The sequence below is a fragment of the Schistosoma haematobium genome, chromosome 2, assembly GCF_000699445.3.
Source record: "Schistosoma haematobium chromosome 2, whole genome shotgun sequence".
NCBI lineage: Eukaryota > Metazoa > Platyhelminthes > Trematoda > Strigeidida > Schistosomatidae > Schistosoma > Schistosoma haematobium.
In genome coordinates this window covers 13,414,784-13,436,301 of record NC_067197.1, presented here as the reverse complement: position 1 = coordinate 13,436,301, position 21,518 = coordinate 13,414,784, and the positions used below count along the sequence as shown (strand labels likewise).

Below are 21,518 nucleotides of genomic sequence, written 5' to 3'. Positions count from 1 at the left end.
AAACAACTAGTAATTTCTAGTTTTTACTGATTGTCTAATTTTAAAGTCAATCAGTGGTGTCAAACCAGAAATTCAGTGATCTTCCCAATTTTTAATAATAACGGTCATCATCCACTTACTAGTGACTAATTTCCTAGACTTCTAGTGAGAAACTACAGAATTCAAACAAAATCTTCCCCAATTTATACTCTTTTCTTCAATCTAGATATACTGATAAAATTCATTTCTAAGTCTATGAACATAATACTACTATAATAATAATAATGATAATAATAATAATAATAATTATTATTATTATTATTACCAGCCATCGATCCAATTGTTAGAATAATTGTCACTGTCAGTTTATTGGTCGAATTGAATTCCATAGGAAAATAATATACAAGGCTGTAGACGAAATAGATCGAAAAAAATATATAACAATAAATGGCCCTTAGAATAGTCTAATGAAAAAGTTAAGAATAACTACTGACTACTCAATAAATGATTGAAGCGTAATGTCTTATTATTATTACGAAAAATTCCTCCCTAACCCTATCTGCCTCTTTTTCATTTATGTTAATATAATGAGTATCCTTATAAAACTCCACTGTTTTTTTATTCCTGAAAAGAAGGAGACAATGTAATAGGAAACAAAAAGAAGAAAAATAGGGGTGTTATTATTATTATTATTATTATTATTATTACTGTAACTGTTCCGGAGAATTCATTTAGTATGTTCTCGTTAGAAAGAAACAAACATCTATTAATTTTTGTTGATTCCATGTTAAACAAACGTGATTTAGTGCAATTTACAATTTGGTAATGGTAGTGAAATTAATAGTTGAAGAACGGAGTGCTTTTAAATTATTTGTTTTCTTGATGATGGAGAAGATTTGAAGCTCAGATGAAGTCTAGTTCTTTAAAGCATTCAGACTTCATTTTTTAGAATAAATTTACTTTTATCACTATTAAACCACTCAGTTCAGATAAGCAAACTTTGCTAAAATTGTTTATTTTTATCTAGTAGTGTATGTGGAAAAAATTGTTTCGATGAGTAGAAACCAGTTTAAGATTCATCAAGAGAATATGATTACATACTAATGTTTGAAGTAATATGTATTTGGCTCAAATCTCAGTGTAGGCAACAACACTAGGATGCTAATAAACCTATGTAGGACAAAAAAGACGCCCTGGATTCCTCTGTTAGCTAAAAACAAACCTTAGTAGGAAAATAATATATACTTAAAGATTCGGAGCAATTCTGAAGTGAGTTGGAGTAAATAACATGTAGTTTATCTTGAAGATAAAGTCTTACGTACTTGATAATGAGCCACATTTATATGAAACAGCTGTCTAAACCAGAGAAGGCGAAACGGAGTTAGGACATTTGATCTAATGGTTGAAAGTAGGTTACTGATATTCATTGAATAACTATTCATATAATCACCTTGTAAAAAGATTACTTATTTTGAATGTAAGTATGCAAGTTTGTATTTGATAAATGAGTTACATTTATTGTGAATCCGTCATCTACTTTATCCTCAGTTTTTTAAAACAATACAGACAACAGAATTGAGTATCGTCAATGAATTTTATGTTAGCCAATTAATGAAAACATGTTTATCATATGACCTGAAATTTACTATCTTACCAAAACAATAAAACTTACTCACTTCTGATCCATTTATATCTACAACAAAATATCTACCTGATGTTCTTTTGTTTCTTAGGTTTCTAGAAGTGTTTTTCTCTCCTGAAAGCGTTAAAATCTTCCAGCTAAGCTGAAATATATACCCGAATTCTAATCGTTGTTCTTATTATTAATAAGATTAAAACAAATACAATCATTTCTTTTTTAAATTTCGTATACATTATTGTTATTATTATCATTATTATTATTGTAAAACTGAAAATACATAAACATTCCAGATATTGTCTTGTTTAATGCAATAGATCAATTCATGAGTCGACTAAAGCTAGACCACCTTGGGAAACGTAGAAGCATTGGACAGCCGTTTCGTCCTAGTATGATCTTGTGAGAGGGATCGTGAATGCGTACTACTGACGAGTCCTATACTACAATTAGACGGCCTTCCAATGCTTCCGGTTTTTCCGAAGTGGTCTAACTTTAATCGACTCATGAATTGAACTATTAAATTACTACAATCTCCACAAAATTCTCTTTATGATATTGTTTTGTTGATGAATGTCCACAAGAGTGGAATTTAAATTGAACGAAATTATCTAATGTTTTCTTTCTACTTTATTGGTTTAACAAATAACATGTATTGATTAAAATAACTATTACTCGATGGATAGTGGCTAGCAGTGGAATCCAAAATGCGCGTTTAGTCCTACTTTGGACTCGTCAGCTGTATGTACCTTCATCCCAGAGTTGATTTTCACTCCGAGATTCGAACCCAGTACCGTTCACTTGAAACGCCATTGTGTTATCCAGTTAGCTACTAAGTCCTGATAGCCACTTACTTGTTCAACACCAACTCTGGGATGTAGATACATCCAGCCGACGAGCCCCGAATAGGACGAAACGCGCGCCCTGGATTCGACTGCTAACTATCATCCATCTTTGATTATAATGTTTTTGACTTAAGGCCATATTGAGGCAATCTGCACAGGATGTACAAATGCCAATAAGAGACTGATCCATTGCAGTGTTAAACAACAATCGGAAGTTACAACCAAAGAATACCAAGTCAATTGAATTATCACTCGATATATAGTTATATCCATAAATAGATTTAAATGTTATTGGTGTTGCATTGATAAATTATTTACTAAGAAACAATACTGATTTATCTTATTGATTGATTGATTGATTGATTATTGTATATATGGCTCTATATTTGATCATTTATAACTAAATTATACAAAAGAGTACAAATAATGAATTAATAGTTAAGTTAATTTGTATTAAAAACAAAACAAAAAAAGTGAAATAGAACAGAATTCAATAAATAATGAGATATTAGAACAATTTCATTTATTCATTCATTTACGAGTTGTTCATTACATTTACTCAAGGGACTATAACGTAAATATAGTTAACTGCCTTCAGGGTTTCAATGATGAATATATAAGCAAGAGGAGAAAAAAAAGGCATACAATAATAATAGTGACTATTAATAATAATATTATAGAATTTACTGCTGTTCTCTATTGTACACACTTTGTGAGTAAATCAATACATCATTTTCGTTATCATCGTCAATATTATTCTTCTTATTAAAGCAATGAATTTATGACTACATCATGAAAATACTAGACGTAGAAATCTGATCTGTTATGATCGAAGTTAAACAAAGGTATATATATATATATATATATAGGTTGATAATATTTCTTCTGATGTCTGTATGTGTGCATGTATTCTGGTAGGATAGAGACTATTGTTTCCTCTTAAGAAAATAAATTACTGATTAACGAATAGCCCGTAGGGCATAATTTCTTTTTTTCTTTCTAAAAATGCATATATGACAGTTTGTGTATATGTGTAAATGTGTGTATATGTGCTTATGTTTAACACAATTACATATACATCAATTCTCATGAAGTACACAATTAAATGTATATTGAAAGATAAAAGTTTCTATTTGTTAATTATACAGTAGATAAAATATTGTCTAACCTTATTATATTAAAACAATGAAATGTGAAATAGAAAATAGTAAGATAATGTTCCATTTAAAGTAACTAAATCTATAACCTAGAAACAGTTGGATTATAAACAAAATGGTGATTACACTATTATTTTTAGAATATATATTATTATTTGTTCATTTTAAATGATCCATTCAAGCAGACATGGATACTTTTCTTGTGAATAATAGAAACTGAATAAGCATGGAAAGAAGAAAAAAGAAACAGTATACATATTCATAGAATTGACGATGTTATTACCATTCGGACAATAAGTAGATGGACACTTGGGAATTATACCCATATATATAAACCCATTGAAATAAAGACAAAAAAATCCTGTCGATAACTTATTCCATGAGTATAAATGTAATTTTTTTGTTTGTGAAAAGAAAAAAATTTTTTTTCTCTTTTTTAAAAAAGATAAAGGAAACAATAACCCCATATCAGAGAAACTAACATAAAGAAAAAGAAAAAAAGGGTGAATAAAAACAAAAAAATTAGGTGAATGGTATAATTTTTCTTTCTTTTATTTTTTTTATCAAACCGTTTGGTCAGTTTAATTAAAAAGAAAAATCATCATTTAAAAATATTCTAAAATCAGAATCTTCCTCTTATTCTTCTTCCTCGATGTAGTACAGGTTTGAATAAATTTTAATACTTCAGATATTGAAATAAATTTGTTTCATATTAAAATATATTTATGAGAAGGTTTTGTGGAGATTTTAGTAATTCAGTAGTTGAATTCATGAGTCATTTAAAGCTCAGCAATGTGCATCCACGATCCTGCCCACGGGATTCGAACCCATGATCTATCATTTGCATTCGAGCATTCGCGCATGAGACTGATAGGTTCTGGGTCCGAATTCCGCGGGCAGGATCGTGGATGCATAGTGCTGAGCTTTAAATGACTCATGAATTCAACTACTGAATTTATTTAACATTTTTGACTAACCATTTTAATTTATAATAGTAGATAGAACTTGATAGGGATTTATTTTAAAAGAATATTATTCATTCATCTGTATGTCGTTAATCAATACGTCGCTCAATTTCGTGGATTGGTTGAGGTTACACATTGACACCGTTGGATGCTGGATCAGTGGGTTTGAGGTTAAACACTCACGCGAGACCGATAGGTCCTAGGTTCGAATCTTGCTGGGCGGGGCAATGAATGCGTACTGTTGTGGAGTCCCACAATAGAACGGAACGGCCTTCTAATGCTCCCAGGTTTTGCATGGTTGTCTACCTTTAATTGACTCATGAAATCAACTATTAACTTAACAAAATCTTCACAAAACCCTGTCCTAAATTTAATAAAAACAAAGCTCAAAGTTTCTGGATTCGATGCTTAATGGGGTTGTGTTTAGATACTCTTGGGGAATTTCATATAGAGAAGAAATATCAATATAATATATGCTACTTTTGAGTAGTAGATCTAATTAATGGGTCAATATGTGATATAAAACTACAAATTCAATAATTTCTATATCTTCTGATCACAGAAATTTTAGATTTCGCGACTAACCTCTAACCATTAGAGTTAGTGTGTTGATGTTTTTGATTGAGTTTAAATTCTGTATTTCTGACCTACAAACTATTAGTGGAATTTTTTTGGTATGGAATAGGATGTAAGCTAACTGGATAAACCATATAACTAAGGCTTAATACTTCAACGATAATCCTCAGAGTGATGTAGGTGAGAGAAATCATCTAAAGATGTATTGGTGATGACCCCAGAAGAGTTAGTTTATATCAACTTTAATTCAACTATGCAGTTATTAAGGTGGACAAAATGTACCAACTGAATAGATGTCACTCGAACACAAAATTATAGCAAGCTAACTAATACAATAAAGATTTATTGAAAGTTGCATAGACCAACTCCATACTGAATACTGTTATATGAATTTTAAAACTGATTTCTTTTTAAACGTAGTATTTGGAGATTCAATACCCTCTTTGATTTTTATTTATTCCCCTATCAGTAACGGACACATTCTACATATTAATTTCAATTCCAAATAATAATCTTCGTTGGAAATTAATGAAAAGTATTTTGACAAGAGCATCTTTGGTTTGCAGATAATTGTGATTAATATCTGGTTACAAATATCCTGTTGTTTCGAATGAGTAGTTTATATTTATTTAAAAGAAATATATTTACGATTCATCATAATCCACTTGTCCCATGGTTATTTTGTATTTTAGGAGATTGAATTGTGAACAACCTACTGAGATAAGTCCAACTATCTATGATGGTATATTTAGGGTGCAATATATGGTAAAATTAGTCTTTTATTAATGACTATTACTCAATCAAATCATTTTTAAAGATATAGTTCGGTCTAGATATCAGTTTATCTAAATACGAATAAGTTTGAATCAAATAATAACATCAACTACAGAATCATTGAAAACCAGAGAGCATTGGACAGGAGTTTAAGTATTGTCCTATTTGTTGACTAAAACGAGCTTCATCTTTGTAAGTCTATGGTTTTAGTTGTTGAAACTATATGACTATAAATGTACAATAACTGTTAATCTTTCTGCCAAATCTATGTCACTAATCAATTTATGTAATAATATATACTTTCAGTGTCCTTTTTGTAAAAAGAAGTAAGAATACTCAACACGATGACGATAGAATATAATATCGACAATTGATGTGATTGAAAAATGATTGAAATTACCATCCAAACTCTGAACACAATGTTAGGGTATAGTATTTCACAACCTTAATTCATTTGACATTAGGAAGTAACATAAACCATGATGTTAAGCATAACGTTTGATTAACCGCCGATTTTATACAACTGATTTTTTTTAATCTTTATTACTGAAATATGTCACTATTAGTTCGATTTTTTATTCACCAAGTATTCCGCTATTCATTCAGCAAAAGTACGTGGTTAGTTGAAAGGTATTGATGTATATTAAAATTTTGTTTATGCTAATTGAATATCTTCAAGATAATAATAGATCTTGTATAGTGATGAACATAGAGTTGATTACTGTACTGTATAAATAGATCAGTTCATCAAAGTAGTAATTCGTTGTTAGTAGAGATTTCATTGAGATCTATCAATGTATGTCATTGATGAATAATACATGAATAAATATTCTACTACAATCTACCTACTGACAACACTTCAAATATACATTGTTAAATACAATGATTTTCTTGGTGGAATTTTATTCTCTGAGCTGGATGGCTTGGTCGTGGAGCTTTCATCGTTTTTCTGAATGGCACACAAATCGACAAAATCACTACAATCAATCCTATGCAAACCAAAGGATGGAATAACAAAGGAAAACAAATCAAACATCATCCACAAAATAAATTGTGCCAACTGCGAAAAACACTACATCGGACAAAGCGGACGCCCCCTTCACCCTCGCCTACATGAACATGAATTAGCCGCCATGATATCTCCTCACTTATATCAATACACGTGGACAACTGCGGACACTCATTCGATTGGAAAAATGTGGAAATCTTAGACAGAGGAAACTCCAAAAACACCAGAGAATTTCTAGAAGCCTGGCACTCAGGTCAATCAGCAATCAACCAGCATATTGAAATCCATCCAATTTATCAACCAATCAGGAAAATCATGCATAAATATAGGAACAAAAACCAAACCAATGGGAGACACAACCAAAACAAAGAAGTAAACAATGATAAATTTAAGGTCAATAAGAACCAATCAACATTGAGGTGCACAGAACAAGCTGTGAAACACATATGGAAAAATTCGAACACTTCACTTCTATATGAATTTTGTGCTGATGATGTCGTTCAGAAGAACGATGAAAGCTCCACGACCAAACCATCTAGCTCAGAGAACAAAACTCCGCCAAAATCATCCACCTGAGCTACAAATCTTCTCCACCATCACAATAATTTTCTTCTAATAATTACATAATAGCTGACATCAAACATTGTAATAATTAAAGGCTGTTAAAAAATGAATTGATTAATCTTTAGAAGGAAAATAATAATGTATTGCTTTAGAATTCTTGTTTATAAAACTGTCATATAGTTATAGTAATAAAAACACCTCTTACAAATCCCACATGGGATCTGATCATTCATTTATAAAGACAACCCCTTATATATATATATATGCATGTCTATACCCGTTTAGCTGTTCTTCAATTATTTCTGAAGAAAGGTGATTTCATAGTCTTTTGAAGTTTAAGAATTATGTAACATTTAAAAGGTATATATATATATATATATATATATATATATATATATATATATATATATATATATATATATATATATATATATGAATATCTTTTAGACATTTCCCAATGGTACACGCAATGTCATTTTTCTTTTTCCTTTTTTTCTTTTTTTTCTCTCTCATTTTTACAGTTTTACAAACTTTTTAAATTATCAAGATAGAAAAACTAAGTCATTGATCATCAGCATCACCATCATATCTGTTAAGTTTGTTTTATTTTTTCAAGTTTTTTTCTTTTTTTTATTTTATCAATTTCTTTTATACCTAACTAAATACTTTCAAAAAGTTTCTTTAGTTTTCTTTTTTCTTTTTTTCTTTTTTTTCTGTTTTACGACAACATGATTAATAACAATGAATATGAACATTCAAGAGAATGGACCAAATCTTTTTTATGTTTCATAGTAGCTATCATCATAAATCTGGATGTTGTTTTGTTAGTTAGTTAGTTGGTTAATGTGTGTGTGTATATATATATGTAGGTACATGCATGTTTAAAACTTTTGGTTGATAATATTATGATAAAAGTCACGCAAAATAATGAATTGTATGTCCGGTTGTTTTATTGAAATTATTCCATGTTTTTATTCTTCTATGATTCTTCTTAATCTTTTTTTACTGTATTCATTCATTTACTCAAACAATTGAGAATTGAATGAGTTAAATGTCCTGTTGTTATAATTAAGGAAATAAACAGATGGCCAAATTGTTAGTTGGTTCGAATTTAATATATGTTTAACACATATATGGTGTTATTTTTATCCAATTACCTGAGGTGTTTTTCTTTTCTTTTCCTATGACAAGTAAACTATTCATTGACAGTCATTTAAATAAGAAAAATGTAACACATGGTCAATTTGTATTTTTATTATTTAGTGGTTTAAGCACAAAAAATAATTGATACTATTAAATCATTCAAATATACATGGTACTAGACAAACGTTTTGTTTCATTACAATACTCCATAGTACTACTTCTCTTGTGATTTTTAGCTTATCCATTTCAATATCTTTGAGGTCTTAATCTAGTGGGTAATAGTCATCATCATCATCATCATCTTAGCGATTCGGTGGAATTACCGCTAGTAGTCATTGGTGGATATCCAACTTCATGCCTATTTAGATGATTCAAAATTAGAATAGAATATTTAAAAACCTAATTAGTTTTGAAGTGTTATACTCTGACTACAGTAACATATTCTTGGTTAGATTTCTATTACATTTCAAAACCATTTGATTTGTGTTTCAAATTCAATAACGTTTAAATTCTGTAAAGTTTATGAAGCATTGAACTTAGAACAATATTTAAATTTAACTTTAGAATTCGTTTTCAACTTATTTATTAAGATTTTCCTCACATTCACGAACTGGATATTTCTGGTAATCTGGTAAATTATCCTAACTATGAAAAGATTCCGTGCAAACAAGTACTGAAAAATTTGAATCCTTTTGGATCCTTTTTTGTATACTTAATTTTTCAACTTAAGAGAGAACGCCATGCTTATCTTCTTTTACCATCATTAAATGGTGTTTATTTGAAGAAAGTATAAAGATATACGCAAGTTTTTTTCTGAACCGCATGATAGAGTATGCTTTCTTATGTAATACAGTTTATGGAATAACCGAAATCTTACCTGGGAATAATAAATTTAATGAAGTAAACAAAAGAAAGAATAGAATAGACAGGTTACGGCAAGATTACTTCATGTAACAGTTGAAGTTATTCGCAACAGATGTGTTATATCCAGCATTTTAATCAACTTTTCCGTTCAGTGATTGAGTGAATTTTACATAGTAGAATATATTTTTTATTAAAAATTTCATTGAAAACATCTAGAGTTATCCGTAAATATGTGCTATAAACACATCAATGTAGCATAGCACAAAATTCTACATGTAACACACGAAAATGGTGAAGTTAAAGCTTGACATTAAATCTCCTATGAAAATTACTGTCTTATATGCAACACTGACCTATTAAGTGAACTGAAACATACTCCTAAGTCCTCGGCACTACATGCTTATTGAACTATGGGAAGAATGTAGATAACAACAACAGTGTTTTTAATCTAATTAATTATATTATGAGCGCCATTCACTGATGATATTAGCGAACTGCGGTAAACAAATCAACGTTAAGTGATCGATCTTTAGTATCAGGATTACCGTTACGAATGACATTATAACTGAAATATTATTCAGTGTTCTTTCACTAACCCTGACAATTTATCGGTAAAATTTGAGGCTACATGAAAACTAGGAATTAGTATAGTTTTTAACAAACTTTGTCTCGAATCGCTTACAACATAAATTCTTACAACTGTAGAGTTTTTTCGTCGAAACATCGTTATTGTCGAGCAATACATTTCTTACACAATGATCTATTTCGCTTTCAAATTTACCCCTGACGATAAGAGGATACGTTTTTGAATCGGCATTAGTGAATATTGGTAAAAAGGAATTATTTATGTAAGACAATTCTATCACAGACAAATCACAATGTGTCATCCATCAATTTAATGATTTACATGATAGTAATGACTAAAACATTAGTACATTTCTAAAAAATATTATCCACTGAAGAAAATCCTCAATATTAATTTACTGTAAACAATAAATCATTCCTTGTTTATGATTAGTTGGTAACAAAAAATAAAAAAGGATAAAAAGTGGAAGGGAACTTAAATTAGGATTGGACAACATGACATCCGTTGCTATTTGATATAAAATACCTTAGTCATACAGGGGCTTAGATACAGTATAAATTTCTGTATGATAATATCTCTGATTGTGACACACAAATATGAATGTACTCGTGAACTTTAATCTCATTTTAAATTGTAGATATGCTTTACTTAAAAGCGATAACTAACTCGAAACCTAGGTTCAAAGCTTTCTGTTGATTGTCTCCAACCACATAACACAATACATTGGGGATGTCGAGTTCGAGTCACTTGAACTAGTAGTCCCTATTAAACCTGATCGGTAGAATTCAATTAGCACTAAAGGCTCGAAAAACATGACATTGGTTACTTCTTACTGATTAGTTAGTGTGAGCACAAGTGAAACTATCCAATTGTTTAATTAAAAAAATACTAACATCAACACTAACGCTAATACATCCAACACGTCTTAGCCATCATCTTTAAATTGATTTTTATTTCTCTAAAATGTCTATATATATATATATATAAATATATGACTTACCATAACCCACTGCCACAACAATGAAAATGACAAATTATTACTGATAAATAAATTCAGATTACTCATATGTTTTTACCTATTCAAAAAAAAGATTGATTTCTTCTCTTTTTCTTCTTCTCCACCTTCTCCTGCTTTACTTGAAGAAACCTCGTCACAAAAACTAAACGCTTCAATGAATTGAAGTGTTATGGTCAAGCATTTTTTTTTCTTCCACTGATTGGTATACATTTTTATCACTGTTGTCATAGTTTGTTTTGGGCTATGATGAAAGTAATAAACAAAACAATATACATAACAGTAACAGTAATAATAATAATAATCGTTATTATTATTATTATTATTATTATTATTATTATTGTGGTAACGATGAGTTACAAATATGATATATCAATATTAATTTATTTCATTGAGGTCATTTTCCTTTGTCTGGCCAAATTGAATTTGCTTGTCTTAATAATTATTGAATGATATATAACTACATATATGTATTTGTAAGTGTGTGTGTGTGTATGTGTGAATGTATGTTGATGTCCAGAGAATTCTTATTATCAAAACATTGTACTAAGAATAATATAAACGAGAAGTGAGAAACAAAAAAAGGACTATGTATTTGTACGTGTATGTGTTAAGTGAGATAGCGATTTGTTCAAAAGAAGATTTTTCTTACTAAATATCTAGTTTCTTTTGTACGGAATATTCTGATAATGAAATCTATATTTACATAGGATAACTTGATTGTAATTCTGTATTCATTGTGACAGTTTAGCAAATTATTTTTATTGGAAAGAAATTAATTGTGAAGATGAATCTGTTGCTGTAGTAGGAATCATAATGGTGTAATATTATGAACTGGCTAAAAATCCAAGTGTAAGAAATAATGAGCGGTTAATTGTTCTTTTTTTTTGTTTGATCAACGAATATATCGGTAACTCACAGGTTAAATCATCTTATTTAGTAAACAGATTTCATAAAATGTCTAGGTTGGATGCTGAAACATCCAACTGCACTACAGTTGTTAGGAGATAATTTATTGTTGAGTTTAGATTGATATCATGAGTAGATCAATGTCAGACTACCGTTGAAAACTTGAGGTGGGTAAATGTATCGCACCAGACACGGTTGAACTCCACTAATCACAACCGTGTCTGTTGTGAGATGGTTACTCACTAAAAACAATGGAAGATGGTTGCGTAATGTCGTGGATTGATTGAATTTTAACATTAACACCGTTGAATGCCGGCTCAGTGGTCTAGACGTTAAGCATTCGTGCGCCAGACAGAAGGTCCTGGGATCGAGTCCCACGTGAAGGATCGTCGATGTGCACTTCTCGCTAGTCCTATACTAGGAAAAACGGCCGCCCAGTGCTTCCAGGCTTTCACTGGCGACCTAACGTTGATCCGTCTATGATATCAATCTAAACCCAACAATCTCCACAACCCCATAATGATAATTTAATATTGGTTGAAAAATGATTTACACTATACATTCTATAATTTTTAAAGGTCATCAATAATGAAAACTATATTATTGCTTTACAGTGGTCACTACTAATCAATTACTTAAATAGTAATAGCCTTTCATTATTAAAACGAACATTGAGAAGTCAATTAAAAAAAGAAAATAGTACTTATCTTACTACTACTACTACTACTACTACTGCTACTACTACTACTACTACTACTACTACTACTACTACTATTACTACTACTACTACTACTACTACTACTACTAATACTAATACTAATACTACTGTTGTGAACTAGGCCACAGGCGGGAACAATCAAATGTATTTTAATAGAACGTTACAGAATCTGAGAACCATATAGTAAATACTTCATTTGCGAAATTTCCATCAATTGTCTCAGAATTTGTTGTTTTTTCTTTTCCATATCAACCACTCTTTGTTCTCGTCCTCTTCTCTTCGATTTTCTCAACCATCCACCGCCAGACATTCCACTTTCGATTGTTGATACTTACGACTTACATCTGTTGACATCAGTGGCACACACCAGACTACTACTACTACTACCACTAACAAAAATCTAATTTTTTATTCGTGCCATCATTCTCATCCCGCTCATATTCAACACACTATCGACAAAGATTTCGGTAATGACGTCTAGTTTGAGAGTAAAATGTTTTCCAAAAAATTTCTACCATTTAACCGTAAGTAATTTTCCGAATAAATATAATATTTTTATCTTGCTAAATTTATATTCCCTTTATCATTTTCTTATATAGGTTATACTGCAGATATGAAACCACAGCATATTACAAGTCCTATGAGACCGAATTCAGCGTATCCTTTTAATAATTTATCTCATTCAGATTGTCCACCATCCTCTTCCTCTTCCTCTCTCTCATCAGTATCATCAACAGTAACAACAGCTAATAATATGAGAGATTTCAGTTCCGATCAATCACCTCCATCTAATAAGGAAATGAAGTCGAATCAACATGCCCATTTTCACCAAACACATCATCATAACCATCATCAAACACTTTCAGTGGATTCAGGAGATACTGGACTTCCATTTGATCCAATCACTCAACAAAGTCTTTCTGCTGCTGCATCTTCGTTTGTGAAATCATTGACCGGTTTTAATTTTAACAGTTCAACAGCAGGTCTTCTGTTTCCGAATCCTCCACTCTCATCGAATTCAACATCTGGATTGAATCAAAATGGTCCTCCATTACCACATCCATATGCTTCACAGCCACCATTACTGTTCAATGGTGTAAGCTGTTTATCAAATACAATGCATCATTTACGATCTAGTTCATTAAATCGTACTGCTACCAATATTAATCCATATGCAATTAGTCATGATATTTCATTGAGTAATATACAATCACCTTGTAGTCCAGAATCTTTACATTCCTTGTCTACAGATGAAAGTCCATCATCCGGTGGAATAAAGCATGCTTCATTGACTGGAACAGCTGGTCATTACTCAGCGATGACAACAGCAATAACAACAACAACCACAGCCAGTTCATGTCCCACACCAGCTAGAAGACGTCATCGTACAACATTTACACAAGATCAACTACAAGAGTTGGAATCAGCTTTTCAAAAATCTCACTATCCAGATATTTATTGTCGTGAAGAATTGGCAAGAATGACAAAATTAAATGAAGCACGAATACAAGTAAATATCTTTCCTTGTTTATAATATCATATTTTCTTTGCTATAATCTCAAATGATAGTTAATGTGTGTTATGTATTTGAATGAAAGAAATGAAGGAATATCGATTGGGTACATTTAGAGACATTACAGAAGAGGATATGTATACATATAACTAAATAATAAAAATTAATCGAACTAAAATAGTTAGTTGTTTTTTGTTTTTCACTCAGATGAAGATATTTTATGAATTTGGGGCTTTCATGTGCCTCATCGAAAAGAATCCTTTTGAAAGGCTGAATTAGAATTTAAAGGCTCACATTTCCAAGTTCATCTGATTTTTAGAATATTTCAATATTCATATGATCTAATTAGTAGTTAACTCTCTATTCCAAAATGAAAATCCTGTTCAGTGTACAGTAGTCTTCATTGGTTACTCAACTAAATTCAGTTCATTATTTAACGAGAAACAAGCTATACAAACGTTTTATACTCTAAAAAAAAACTATTATTTAAATCTTTCAGTCATAATTTTACGTGGTTTTAAACAATAAAAACAGATGAATAATGGCTAGTAGTGGAATCCGGAACGTGCATTTCGTCCCATTCCGGACTCGTCAGCTGGGTGTACGTGCATCTCAGAGTTGGTGTGTTACTCTGGGACTCGATCTCAGTACCGTTCGCTTCAAACGCCATCGCGTTATCCACTTAGATACAAAGTCCTGATAGCTACTTGCTTATGCAATGGGGTGAAATTTAAATTTACTTGGTATTGTGTACTTGAATCATCCCATTGATGCCTAAGACTGCAACTGATCAGTCTCTTATTGGCAATATATGCATACTGTGCGTATTGTCTCGATATGCATATATGTTAATAAGAGACTGATCCATTGCAGTCCTAAACATCAATGAGAAGATTCAAGCAAACAATACCAAGTGAATAAAAAGTAGAAAGGATTGCAACATCATAATCTTTCTTATTCATTTCAACCCTATTTATATTTAGTAAGGAGATTTAGTTGAAACAAAAAAATTAAAACAATAAAGAATAAATCCATTGGAGATACATTAAATTCATGGGAAATTTATGAATACATTCTAAATGTAAAAAAGAAAGAAAACAGTAGTTTTCTCTTAGGTCAATGTTTTATACATTTTTTATTAATCCTTTCCAATATCTTCTTATTACCAACCTTCTCATATTTCAGTGAGAAATATTTATTTGTCTATTGACTATTCAGTTTCTCCGTTATATATCATATTTTGCTTATTTCAGTTGTCCCTCTCCCTCCCTCTCTCTTTTAAACACTCTCATTCTCACTGTTACTTCTCTTCCTACCCTAGGGAACAATTAACTAGTTCTTTTTTAAATCTACTCTAATTCCCTCATTTTTTTTCTTCGTATATATCAAGTTAACTTTAAACTGTGTATTTATTATTTATACATAACTAATGTCGAGAAGTTTAGGATAGAGAAGTTAATTTTCAAAAAAAAAACGAAAAAAAATAGGAACGGTCTTGCTGATCTATTCGTAAATGTATCTATCATTGAAACACAAATGCACTTCAAGTAACATCATTTTACAGTTTTCTTTTCGTTTTTTTTTGGGAGAAAAGTTGAAATACATAATGATATCTCATCTTACTGTTGTTATTGAACTGAGATGAAAAAAAAGAGAGAAAAAAAAGAAAAATTAAACTGATCACTGACATTTTCATATTTATTCAATTGATTATAGATTCGTTCCATGAAGTGGTTAAATAAGGATATACTCGAATACATTACAAAATTAAATACATATACATGAATCTACATTTTATTTCTCTTCCTAACACAATTAATCTGACCTAGTATTATCTATTTTGAATTTTAAATAGTTATATAGATGAACAAAATACAGTTGAACAAACTGTTGAACATACGTATGATATATATATATAATTTCTTGAACATTTAACACTTTAATGGCGGTTTATTCAATCGAGTAGGTAAACTAAATGTAATTAAATTATTTTCAATCGGTTTCTCAAGTTGTTTTTCCTTTTTTTTTCTTCTTCTTCTTCCGAAAAAAAATACTTGAAATGAATATAAAATTAAGATGAAGAAGAAAATGAAGAGAAAGAAAAAAAAGAAGAGAAACAACAAGAATTTTGTTTAAAATTATCATCGAATAAATATTTATTTTATACTTATTTATCCCTAAGGTAAAAGTTAAACTTGCTACAAGTAATTTGAGTATACTAAGAATATAGATATATATTAGTTAAAATATTAAGTTTATAGTATACAGACTAAAAATGATAAAAAATTAAATGATGTCCCACTGTATCTTCATGTTCAAAATAAGAATTAAATTATTTTATTTTCATTAGTCCAAGATGTTGTAAGCATAGAATTACTGTTTTATGGAGTTTAGTCTAGTGTTGATGGTGATATAACTAATCTTTAAACAACTCCTACTAGACATATAAATCAACTGTTGGGTATTAATCAATTTAATATTATCATCTTTGAACTGTTTCTAGAAAGAAAATCGAACAGTAAACTCATTATATTTAGAGGAATAAATCATGTAATAAAATGATGATAATCAACTCATTTTTACTGATCCAAGATCTGACTCTAATTAGATCGTCTGAATGATTGCTGTCGATATATATGTATATATATATGGCCAATCATCGTATGTAATTATCGACTTAGATCGCGTTATTGAATAACGGAATTAAATAAGTCAAACATGAGAATGGATTTTGGAATACATATATTTTGTACAATCGTTGGTCGGTAAAGATAATCAAAAGGAAGTAGAGAAAGAAGCGAAGAAGAGAGAACGAAGCGAAGCAAAGCAAAACAAAAGAACGTGCAGTGGAGAAGGCAAATGAACCAACACCGCTTCAAATACGCTCAACGTGCTTATAGCTTTGTGATCTACGCTATCAGCTAATAAACTGTAGTTGTCACTTCTCATTGCCTTCTGAGTTTAAACACCGTTGAGATTTATATTATAATGGTTATCGAGGCGATTGATTAACGAAGTAATGTCACTACACATTTAAAGTTCATTCTATTTCTCCATGCGTTTCATACTTATAGCGCCTTTACAGTCTATTGAAAATTTAATTGTATGCTGTTTATTATTGAATACATACTGTTGAAAAGTCGTAAACTAGAATTGTCGTAAACTAAAATGAATCAAACACAAAATGACAAACAGATGAAAGATAATACAATTGGTAATTGTCAAGAACAATATTAGAACGAAATTAGAAATAATTATACAAAAGTTAATTGTAAGTATTTCTAGCCTATGTGCTAAGTAGCACCAAATAGTCCCCTGATTTGTATTCATGAAACTCCACTTCCAAAAGAATACGTACACGTAAATAATACGGTGTTCTATCGACTAAGGAAATATTATGAAACCAACTGGAAATATATACAACAGTATTTTCAGAGACTTTGCAAATGAATAGCAGTGAAGATAGTGAACAGAAACATGTGTATTTAGTCATTGGTAATAAAGTTTATGAACACCATGAAGTTAACATAACTATTTAGACAAATTGTTTTACAAACTAGTGGCTACTGTGCAGATTTACATGTTAAGCCTTACTTATATATCTCTATAGAATAAAACAGAAACCTAGTGATATTTATTTTTACCAATTATATCATTATCAGGAGAGGGTTTTGTGAAGATTTTCGTAATTTAATAGTTGAATTCATGAGCCAATTGAAGCTAGACCACTATGGAAAACCTGGAAGCACTGGATGGCCGTTTCATCCTAGTGTGGGACTACCCAGTAGAGCGCATCCACGATCCCGCCTAGCAAGGCTCCAACCCAGGACCTGTCAGTCTGGCGCGCGAACACCTAACCTTTAGATCACTGAACCGGCATCCAACAGTGTTAATGTCTAACTCCAACCAAGGGTCTCCAATGGTTATTATCTGAAGTTCTAGTGAGAAGCCGTGACCAGCGAATTTCAACAGGGTCTGTTGTGAGATAGTAACTCACTTAAGACAATGGTGAACGGTGGTGCAATTTCATGGATTGGTTGAAGCTAGACATTAACACCGTTGGATGGCAACTCAGTGATTTAGAGTTTAAGCGTTCGCGCTCAAGACTGATAGGTCCTTGGTTGGAATCTCGCGGGGGGGGCGGGATCGTGGATGAGCACTGCTTAGGAGTCCCATACTAGGACGAAACGGCCGTCTAGTGCTTTCAGGTTTTCTAGCTTTAATTGACTCATAAATTCGATCATTAAACTGTTGTTTCTGAAAGTAATGAATTAACTTTATAAACTAACTTCAGCTAACCAATCATTAAAAACCAAAATATAATGAACATTTCTTTTGAAATTTTTAGTCGAAAAATGAAGTTTGATTATACAATCATGATATTTATACATAATAGTGACTACTTTTTACATTGTCAAGCATATCATTTGAATTAAATTACAATACCTTCAAATATGTACACTGTCTTATCTGTCACTTGACTGCTGATTCATTCGTGACTACTTGAGTAAGTATTGAACAGATCTATTAATTACAAATTCGTACATTGCACTAAATACTCCTAGTTCCACTCATTCTAATAGTGTTACGAATACATGATTTATCGAAATGTTAATAAGTATGAAATCATTGACTTAATGCTACTTTTCTCAACACTTCATAACTGTATACTAATAACTATAATCATTATTCACTATTCAAGTGGGTTAATGTCATAATGAAATTCTCGAATATATATATGTAAGCATTTTCAACTGATTTTTAACACTTTCTAAACTATAATCTTATTTTTTCTTCGGTTTTCTTTACATTTTGTAGGTATGGTTTCAAAACAGACGAGCTAAATATCGTAAACAAGAAAAGCAATTAGTAAAACAACAACAGCAACAACATGAACATAGACATATTCAACATTTACAATATAATCAACCATTTCATAGTTTACGTAATACATATCAATCATCTAGTCAAGGTTCTCATCTTTATTCTTATACACATTCAAATATTTATAATGGAAATTCTATAACTATGGCACCAAATGGAGTTGTCAACAGTCATTCATTGTTTGACAGTAGTAATAATAATGATAATAATGACAATCGTAACGTCAATAATGGTAGTACTAGTATTGGCACTGATGGTGGACTTCCATATTCTTCTTGTATGTCACTGCCAGCTAGTTTAATCAGTACGTCCACATTAGGTATTCCACCAGGTCTAACCAACACCAATACTTTAATGAGCTATTATGGATCTAATTTACCCTATATGCCTAAAAAAGTGTTTTCGCCTACATTCAACCCCGGATATCCGTCATATACTTCACTCTCACCTCATACTAATAGTGTTAATGATAATAATCCTGGACCAAGACGAGGTAATATTTTTCCTATAGCTACTTCTCCGATTTCAAACAGTTTAGAGGTAACATCAACATCACTCTCGATAAATAACGAATTATCCAGTCATATTGATTCACATTCTACTGAACTCCCACAATCACAACAACAACCATCAATGCAGCAATCTATAATAACAACACCTCACTTTTCTAATAATTCTGTATCATTTTTACCAGATTTATCTTCTAGACCACTGATGCAGCGAGCCGCTGCTGCGGCTGCCGCAGTTGCTGTTGCAGGAATTTGTCAGGCACATACAACAATTTCCTTGTCAAATACTCCAGAACACTTACAAAAGCGTACAGAAAATGTATCTGATGAACAAAATAACTATTCAATACAACAATCTAATAATTATCGGGTAAATTTTTCACCTACACCTTCTTATAGATATTTCAAAAGTCAAAATATTTGTGAGCAATTAAAACAAACAATCAGTTCAATTGAACCAAATATAAATATTTCTTCGAATGATTTATTTGCCAATGAAATAGAAAATCAAAAATTATTGCAATTGTCACATGATCATCAACATAATCACCAATTAAATCAAAATGTAACGGTTGATGAAGCTTGTGAATTTCCGAAACAAAAAACTTCAGACCAAACGCAATTAAACACATTATTCCCATACAGTAAAAACAATTTTAATAATAACGCGCAATTTTTTATTCCATCATTTTCTTCAGAATACAGAAGTTCATTGAATTCCAGTCTGATTACTTCAACATGTACTGTAGCTTCGAATACAGGTACAAATGTACATGCCACATTATCACCAATAAGTGCTTCAGTAGAAGATATTATCCCAGAAGAAACTAAAACAAATATAATTTCATTAAGTAAAATAGCAAAATTAAGAAATCTAAGTAAAATAAGTAATAATTATCATAGTCACTATTTAGAAAATACGGATAATTCTGCAAATAATTCTACATTAACAATTCCTAGTCAGGAAGGTTCGTCGAACTCAATAGCATTAACATCATCTTCATTAGCATCACTACCTTCATTATCAATGTCCTCTTCACCATCATCATCATCTAGCCGATTATTAGGACGCAATTTTCCACAATCACATTTCATAAGAAATCGCAGTCATATTACTGATAACAGTAATGTAAGTAATATGTATGTCAGTAATGTAGACTCTCCATATATTAATACGACAAACGATACGAGTACATCAACTGGGCAACTAGAATACGAGGCAGTAAATACAAACGGAAACACTAATGAGAGTAACAATGCACCATTGGACAATGAACATAACTCCAGGGTCTATCACAACCAAATATCTGGCTTTATACAACTGAATGAAACTAATTCATCATCCAATATTCCCAGGTTTCTACCGAACATAGAAACTGAAGATTCATCTGTAGTTGACGAATCACAGTCTAATCTGAAAAATGTTCCAATAAGTACCATAAATACTGCCTTCACAAATATTTATTCACACTTAGTAAGTTGAAAATTAATTTGTATATATGATGCGTTGATTATTATGATGACAATTATTGTGTGAAAAGTATAAATGGTAGGATTGAATTTGGTCTAATAAGTAGTAATTCCTAGGACTATCTACTATGTACTCTAGTAGTTGCGAATAAATCAGTACTTAAGTCAGAGATAAAAAACAGCGTATACACTTAAAGGTACTATATGTGTAATTCGAATCAGGCCCATAATAAGTTACAAAGCAATTACCTTTATTTACGACTATGATAGGTTGGTTAAGGGATGTATCTAAATTATGATAAGACTGTAAACATTAGTCTCCTAACTCTTGTCTTGATGCTTTATCGATTAATTATAATCTACTCACTGGTCAAGTTTCATTTTGATCTTAATTACCATAAA

General features: G+C 30.8%; 1 protein-coding gene across 1 annotated transcript in view; it reads left to right on the top strand.

Annotated features, from left to right (window-relative positions):
- The window catches only part of MS3_00006244 (uncharacterized protein), a 35,928-nt gene that overhangs the window by 8,257 nt on the left and 6,153 nt on the right, over nt 1-21,518 (top strand). The window contains exons 2-3 of the mRNA XM_051214368.1: nt 13,340-14,250; nt 19,072-21,120. Of these exons, the coding sequence (XP_051067532.1) occupies nt 13,340-14,250; nt 19,072-21,120 (2,960 nt within the window). The remainder of the gene's footprint in view (nt 1-13,339; nt 14,251-19,071; nt 21,121-21,518) is intronic.